Genomic DNA, 8,728 nt, shown 5'->3' on the forward strand with positions numbered 1-8,728 from the left:
AGTTTCCCAAGAACCTATTTATCTAGCTTAGGGCTTTCACTTAATCTGTTGGAAAGCTACCCGACTAATCGGGTCCACCCATCCATAGGATAGTGTCGTCAGGGCATTCCATCCTCCCACTTTCCACCCTCACGCATCAATTTGTTTTCTAATTAATCCTACCATACTGTTTAACATAAATAAATATGTTCCTTAATTAAGGCCCTTAAAACAGCCTTTTTCCACAATACAATAATGCCAAAGACAAGATTTATTTTAAAAAAAAAGTTTATACATGAATCAAGCCAAACCGTCTTTCTTATTCTTTTCCTTTATACCGCCGATGATCTAGAATTCGGCCTTCCAGCCTCTACATATTGGGAAAAACCCTACGGGACCATACACCTCATCGTCGGCCCGCTGGTAAGGACTCAAGCCGGCCTATCGCCCTCTCAGGCTCCATCGCTCGATCCTCCTGCCCCTCAGAGAGATGTCTGCACACTAGGGTGGACTTATTCACCATACTAGCCTGGGCCCTCAGAACTAGGCAGCATCATAATCTCTCGCCTCAATCGGCGAACCTTATTCTCCCAATGGTATAATGGATACCTTGGGCCATTCCTGGGGTTTGCTAACGACGCCGCCCAGCTACACAAGCATGGAACGGAGTTAGCGTTGAAGACAGAAAAAACTTGCACTCTTTAAAGATAACAATTCCAATGCAATTTATTGAATACAACATCACACAATTCGTAACTTCATACAATTTTATGTCATTATTTTAAAAGGAAAAGATACATATTTATTAATACTAATTTAAGAAAAAACTCTTCTTTAAAAGATAACCAAGCTAACCTGGCCACCATTTCCCTGAGGAGCTTGAAAAGGGAGGGTTGGAGCCGTATTGGGAGCATCTTTCCTAATCTCGTTGTTGTGCGCTCCTCTCGAGGCAATATTCTAACATTTTCGAGAAGGGGCCATCTTGGACGTCACCTTGTAGATCTCACTGTCACGATCGAAATGCTTCAGTCGGATCTCAATTCTGAGATCGTTTGCTCACCGTATGAGCAAAAGATTATAGCGCACAAACCCTCTCGTAAGGCAAAAACCTCTTATTAAAGTCTACGCAAATGGGGGGGATTGTGAGATGTCCTTAAGACAAAAAACATGGATGCTGTAAGTCTCTTCACACCGGGGGGGAGGGGAAGAGTTAAGGACACTGCCTAGCAAGAGGGGGATGAGGAAAATTGCCTTATCTGAAAAGAGGCAAATGAGGGGGTGTGAGAGGGGTGGCTGCAAGGGACAGCTGTACCACAGCAAGTACACTGCACAGGGATAGACGGCGGTACAACACGGCATACGCTGCACAGAAATGCGGTACAACATGGCATACGCTGCACAAAAATGCGTGTAGCCTGTGGAACACCCCGGCGGGGGTTTATATAGCTGTGGGGTACGGGTACAGGCGCTGCGCAAAGCAAGGATGAAAGGACGGTGTACCAGCAAAGGCTATGGATCAGTGGCCTGCATGGGTCTAGGGGAAAGGTACGGTGCCGGTTGTCAGGGAGAAAGGAGTGGTACGCATGTACCTTATCTAGTCTGGGGCAACATGGGTGTCCACGTAGCGGTACGTGTGGACCACACAGTGGGCGACCGTCCTTTGGTTCTTGGGCGACCATCGTACGGGCATCCTAGTAAGTGTGTATGGTCTAAATTTTGGAGTGGGATACCCAAATTTGGGGTGCCCGCCTCGATTTGCGTGTGTCGGACTGCCTCGAGTGGGGCAAAATTTTTTTTTTGTCCGAGAGGTTCTCCTGGTCGTTGGGGTTCAGACCGTTCGTCAATCGGACGCCCGGTTGTGCATTTATTAAGGTTTAAAGGTTTAAAGGTCGTCGCTTTTTAACTAAAATGACTGAAATTTGTGTATAAGCTTGATCCGGTGTTCGTTTTGGATGCTATAAAATCCTATAATAAGGTAAAATCACACGCAGATTCTAAATTTGGGCTCAGAATTTGAAGATTCTAAGTAAAAATGACTCAAATAATAAAATCATTGATTTTTATACCATAAAAACTCATAAATTTATCTTTTACATGGACATTTCTTTATTAGTGAAGATGGGTATGTTACATCCTTCCCCCTTAAAGAAATCGAGATGTCCTCATCTCATCATGAATTGGGGATAATCCTTTAAGAGTGTAGCTTCATCTTCCCAAGTTGCATCCTCTTCAGGGTAATCTTTCCACTGTACTAGATGTTCTACAAGAGTTCTATTTCGGAGTTACCTTTCCCTAGAATCTATGATGCTACTGGGCTGTAATTCAAGGACTCCTTGAGTAGGGATTACAACTTGATCATCATCAAGAATATGATCGAGACTGGGTACATATGGTTTTAACAAACTTACATGAAATACATTGTGGACTTTGATATGGGTTGGGAGTTGGAGTTTATAGGCACTTTTACCTGGACACTTGATAACTGTATAGGGACCACAATACCTAGGGCTGAGCTTCTTATATTTCCCAAGTGATAGAGAACTTCATTTGGGTCACACTCGTAGAAGAACTCTTTCTCCTTCCTTGAAGATCCTTTCAGACCTCTTGGTGTCAGCGTAATGCTTTTGTCGATCTTGGGCAGCTTTAATATCCTTTTGGATTGCCTTGGTTTGTTCCTCCATCTCTTCGAGCATTTTCCTGGATGCCTCAACTCTTATGGTCGGATCAGAGAAATTTAGAGGAGACAAGCATTCTTGCCCATAGAGTGCTTTGAATGGTGACATTCCTATGCTCTGATGATAAGATGCATTGTAGGCAAATTCTACCAGAGAAAGGTATTGAATCCACCTTCTTGGTTCCCGTCCACAATATGCTCTGAGAATGTCTTCAATTACTTGATTGACTCTCTCAGTCTGGCCATCGGTCTCTGGATGATAATCTGTGCTAAAGCAAAGTTGAGTTCCCAGGGCTTGAAATAAGGACTGCCACAACTTTGAAGTGAAGTCAGAATCTCGGTCACTTACTATCCTTTTTGGGAGACCATGAAGTTTGAGGACTTCCTTGATGAATATTCGAGCAACATCAGAAGCTTTGAAGGTCTTCTTCGTTTGCTGGTATAAGGTGAGCTACTTTGGTAAGTAAGTCCACTACTACCAGAATGGAGTCATATCCTCCTTGAACAATGGGGAGACTTGTGATAAAATCCATACTAATGCACTCCCACTTTATTTGGGGAATATCCAAGGGTTGAAGCTTTCCAGGCATCTTGACCCTTTCAGCTTTGATCCTTTGGCATGAGAGACATTTCTTCAAGTACCAAAGGACATCATTTTTCAAGCCTGCCCAATGAAAGCTTCTTCTTAATGGCATTTAATGTTTTTGCATAGCCTGGGTGTCCTGCAGGACTATCATGAGCTTCATGGAGGATTAGTTTCTTTAAAGCAGGATCCTTAGGGATACATAGCCTGTGATTGAAGTAGAGGCTTTCTTCATGAGTGGAGTATCCCTTGATTAGATTCTTCTCTTTCTCTGAATTTCCCCCTTCTTCTACTAACTTCATCATTCTCTGATAATCTGGATCATGAGATGAGACTTCTTCCACCTTGACCAATATGGGATTATTTGGCATTGAAATTGCACTCAAGAAAGATTTGCGACGGCTAAGTGCATCTGCTACCACATTATCTTTCCCAGGGCGGAATTTGATGTCGAAGTCATATTCTTGTAGAATTTCAATCCATCTCCTTTGCCGCATGTTGACGTTATGCTGGGTGAAGATCCACTTTAGACTTTTGTGGTTAGTTACAAGTTGGAATTTGCCCCCCAAGAGATAATGTCTCCATAATTTGAGGCAATGAACAACTGCTAAGAGCTCCAAATCATGGGTGGCATAATTTGCTTCATATTGCTTCAGCTTGCGGGAAGTATAAGCAACAGGTCTTCCTTCTTGGCCTAAGACACCACCAAGTGCTAGACTACTAGCATCAGTAACTACTTCAAATTCCTTGGCAAAATCAGGAAGTTTCAGGACTGGGGCAGAAGTAATAATGACCTTGAGCTGATCAAAACTGTTTTGATGGATTGGCAGCCACACTATTTTGCAATCCTTCTTAACAAGATCCGTCAAAGGTGCAGCTACCAAGGCATAATCTTTGATAAAAATCCTATACCATCCCGTGATTCCCAAAAACCCACGAACTTCACGAACTAATTTAGGGGGTGGCCACTCCAGAATATCCTTGACCTTGGCGGGGTCTACTAAAATGCCATCTTTGGAGATGATGAATCCAAGATACTCAATTTGATGAGTAAAGAAGGTACATTTGCTCTTCTTGGCATAGAGTTTGTGTTTGCGCAACAATTGCAAAACTCTATGCACATGCTCCTCATGCTCTTCCATTGATTTGGAGTAGATTAAGATGTCATCAAAGAAAACAAGCACAAATTCATCCAAGTAAGGACGGAATATATCTTGCATTAGGCGGTTGAAGGTTGCAGGAGCATTGGTTAACCCGAATGACATTACAGTGAACTCATAGTGGCCATAATAACGGGTATTGAAGGATGTCTTGGGTATATCTGCTTCCTTGAATTTGATCTGATAGTAACCAGACCTCAAATCTATTTTTGAGAAGACTTTGGTCCCATGAAGCCTGTCAAGAAGTTCGTCGATACGAGAGATAGGATACTTATTCTTGACAGTGACTTGATTTAGTCCTTGATAATCTATGCAGAGATGGAGAGTTCCGTCCTTCTTTTTTTGGAAAAGAACAGGTGCCCCCAAAGGAGAGCTACTGGGGCGTACGAATACTTGCTCAATGAGTTGGGAAAGTTGCTCCTTAAGTTCAATGGCTTCAGGAAGGGACATTTTATAGGGTGTTTTTGAGCTCCACGGATCGCCTCGATTTCACGATCGACTTCTCGAGGAGGCGGTAGCCCTATAAGCTCGTCAGGGAAGATGTCAGAGAACTCTTGGAGCCAAGAGGGTTCTGTCTCCATACTAGGTTCAATGGCTTTGTTGAGCTTGACTATAAGAAAACTTGCTGACCCTTACGTGTTCCCTTGAGAAGATGTTTTGCCTTGACCTTTCTTGCCTTTGGCAACAATGACTCTACATCCATTTTTGAAATCCTCAACGAAGCAACCATGCTCATTGAAACGAACCTGTAAACCTTGTTCAACCATTTGACCAACTCTTTGTATAATAGAAGGCACATACAAGACATCTGCCCCATAGACTTTGTTTCACCATTGTGCATCACCAATGGTACACTCCCAACATGAGTGATAGCATGCTGGGAATCATCACCTGTCTCCACATAGCCTTTCACATCCATTGGCTTCATATGTTCAAACCATCTCCATGACAAGTCATATGGTTTGATGCTCTAGAGTCCATATCCCAAGTGTCATCACTGTCACCATGTGCATCATACATCCCACGGCATGTTTCATGGCAAACAAGTGATTTGCACTACCATCATGACTACTTGATGCAAAATTTCCACCATTTGCATAATTTCCACCATGTTGTGCAAAGTTTCCACCATGTTGTTCTCTACCCCCTCTCAAATCATTTTGTTTGCGGTAACAATCATGTGGCATATGACCAAGCTTTCCACATTAATGGCATTCCACATTTTGCATAGATGCTTGTTGGCCTTGCCACCAACTTCCTCTTCCACGAGGATTACCTCTGCCTCTATGAGGTGTATATCCACGACCACCTCGAGCACCATATGAAGGCTGAAAATTCTGTTGTGGTGACCTATCCTGCCATCCACGACCATTACCACGACCTCGTGATGCAAATCTCCCCCTGCCTCTAAATCCCCTTTGTGGATAGAAAGCATGATTCTTGCCATTATCATCATGGGCTAGTAGATGCATCATGAAAAGAGTCACTGAGTTTGATTTCCTCAACAAGCAAGAGTGAAACCAACTCATAAAAATCTGGTAAACCTGTACTCCGAACAGAGATAGATGTATCAAAAGACTTGTACTCCTTACCAAGACCACGCAAGGCAATGTCTGCCAAATCATCGTCAGGCATGGGGGCATTGATAGTTGCCAATGCATCTGCATACTTCTTTATCTCTTGTACATAATCATGAATACTCCTTCCTTTCCGCTTCACATTATGAATCTGTTGTCTCAACTGAGACTTACGAGCACTAGTATCTGTATCAAACAGCTTTACCAAAGTATTCCATGCATCCTTGGGATTCTCAGCATCATGTATATGTATGAGTATAGCATCCGAGATATATAGACAAGTAATGCAAAACTTTGTATGCTCTCTCTGACCATTGTTTGTGAGCTACAACTTCTTGTTGTGTAGGTTGTTGGGGTAGATCGGCTCCGCACCTGTAACAAGATTCCAAAATCCTTTTCCTTTTAGAAAGCTTTTAATCCTGTACTTCCATGCCTAGAAGTTCTTTTTGTCCAACTTCTCACCCACAATCTGTACTGGGTTGTCTGACATATTTGCTCAATGCAAATGCACCTTCCGCACACGTCCAATTCTGTAAATGAGCCTTCCGTAGCTCATTTTGTGAATCTAGCTCTGTCGAGGTAGATTTGGCTCTGGCTCAATGCAAATGCACCACACTCTAATAAGTGTTCCAGATACTCCAAAGTACTCAACGAACTTCACTGTTGATGTAGAAAATCACTCTGATTGCATTCAAATTGAACTGGCATACGCAGCCAAAGTACCCTGTTTTTGCATGCTTTCCAAGGCTTCAAATTGCAATGTAGTGGTTCAATCAAGTGTGGATAACTTGCATTGACACCCAAACACCAACCAAGGTGCATACATACCAGAAATATCAAATCCCTTTCTTTGTTTTGAGAAAAACCAGTAAAACCAGTAGGAAAAGTGCTCTGATTTCTTCAATTTTTGTCCAAATTGAGGGACCAGGTATTCATTAGCTTAGCAATGATGTCTACTAACTCTATGTAAAAGGAATTAGACCAATTGTAAAAGTTGAGGGAGTAATTAGCCAATTAATGACCCTCTATTTCACTAATGACTGTTTACAGCCTTTTTAATCAGCTCATAATTAGCTCCAAAATGCATAATTGCTCCAACCAACCACATAGCAACCTTCTCCTCTGTGTGTATCATAAAATTTCTAAGAAGATCTTGAGATTAATCAATCACAAAGCTTGTATTTGGCCTCCACTTATGCAAGATGAGCAAAAACTACCTTGTTTCTAGCCTTCACGCTGCGCCGCCTGCTCTTGGAAGGATTTGGCAAGCTGGTTGTGGCTATTGAAGACATATGTGTGTTCCCAACACTCCTAGGCATGCACACAAGCCACCAATTGGTTGATTTTTGCAAGAGACCGGCTCCAATTGCAAAAATCAATTGGTTGATTTTTGCAAGAGACCGGCTCCAATTGCATCAAAATTGAACCTCTATTCTGTGTTTTTGTGAGGGCTTCAAAACAGTACTTTTCTAATAACTTCAATGCATCAAACTTGCTCCAAATTCACTCTAGGGCTTGCACATGAGTTTCCAACACATTCCCATTTTCTAGATACATAAATCTTTGCCATATTTGCAACCATTTGCCTCATACATTCACCACAATCAAGCTTCCATGGAGAGCTTGCAAAACAGAAATTTTTCTTTGCTTTGGGCAACTTAAATCTGATGTTGTTTGTGCTTTTGCACCTACAATCCGCTCAAGGATGTTTAGTATTCCTTACCACCCAGAGGCAAAGCTCTCAGATTTGATGAAAATCGGTGTGCTCCAAGCTTTACAGCTCCAATGGTAAGCTCCACAGCTTCTTCTCCCTCTTCTCTCACTCACTCATAAACCCTAATAGAGAGCACCAGGCTCTGATACCATGATGAAAAACAGGTAAAGGGAGAGGAGACACACACACACAGGAGCAAACCCTAATATATTAGTCAAACCCTAACCATAGAGGGAAGCCATGTCCCTTCTCACACAATGCATAAAGCCATAATCCATAAGCTACAACACACTACATGTGTTGTGTCCACACACACTATGACCAGCTGGACGTGGTCATTTATGTCACACATGTTACTACCTAACATGCCAGCACATAGTGCAACTGGCACAAGCTGACATCGAGCTTGAATCCAAACACATTTCACCTCATTTCTCTCTCTCACCTCCAAGAGCATGGCTTGCACCATGCAAATTGCTAGAAGAGTTTGGCCCCCCCAGGTGGGACGTGGAGTACCCCCCGTCCAACCACCACAGCATCAACATCACAAGCGTAGGTGGAAGCCTGGCACTGAACTTGCTCATACCGAAGCTCTCCTTCCAACGTGTGGTGCGAGAGATCATGCAAGATCTGCAATGTCGTCTCGTGATAGGAGGTTCTGGGCTCACGTAGCATCAAGCCCACTACCTATGCGGTGGACAGCCCAAGCTTTGGAGGCACTCCAGGAGGCTACAGAGGCGTATGCAGTGGACATTTTTGGTGACACGGTGTTTGCAGCTATCCATGTGAAGAGGGTCACCATCACTGAAAAGGACATGCAATTGGTGCGACACATGTGACGCTGAAGAGATCCTTCGGGCCAGGATCTTTAGTTTTATTTTTGTATATCTCACATGATTGTAATTCTCAAAAGCTATGTAAAGCTTGATGTATATTTTAATTTTTTTTCTCTTATCTTGCGTTGCAAATAAGTATCTTTTAATTTGAGTTTATATAATTTGTTGATTTATATGTGTCTTCGAATGGGTACAATTTTTATTT

General features: G+C 42.7%; 1 protein-coding gene across 1 annotated transcript; it reads left to right on the forward strand.

Annotated features, from left to right (window-relative positions):
• The first annotated feature begins 8,142 nt into the window (after positions 1-8,142).
• On the forward strand, positions 8,143-8,526 carry LOC147635082 (histone H3-like centromeric protein cnp1). Its single transcript, XM_086803347.1, has one exon. It carries the CDS (start codon positions 8,143-8,145, stop codon positions 8,524-8,526), a length of 384 nt encoding a protein of 127 aa, XP_086659473.1.
• The last annotated feature ends 202 nt before the right edge of the window (positions 8,527-8,728 follow it).

Source organism: Cibotium barometz, chromosome 10, assembly GCF_041138505.1.
Source record: "Cibotium barometz isolate CiBa-2024 chromosome 10, ASM4113850v1, whole genome shotgun sequence".
NCBI classification, from domain to species: domain Eukaryota; kingdom Viridiplantae; phylum Streptophyta; class Polypodiopsida; order Cyatheales; family Cibotiaceae; genus Cibotium; species Cibotium barometz.

Bases quoted from the DNA above. Each gene is read 5' to 3' on its own strand.
- LOC147635082 (XM_086803347.1), top strand. From the start codon at position 8,143: ATGGCTTGCACCATGCAAATTGCTAGAAGAGTTTGGCCCCCCCAGGTG.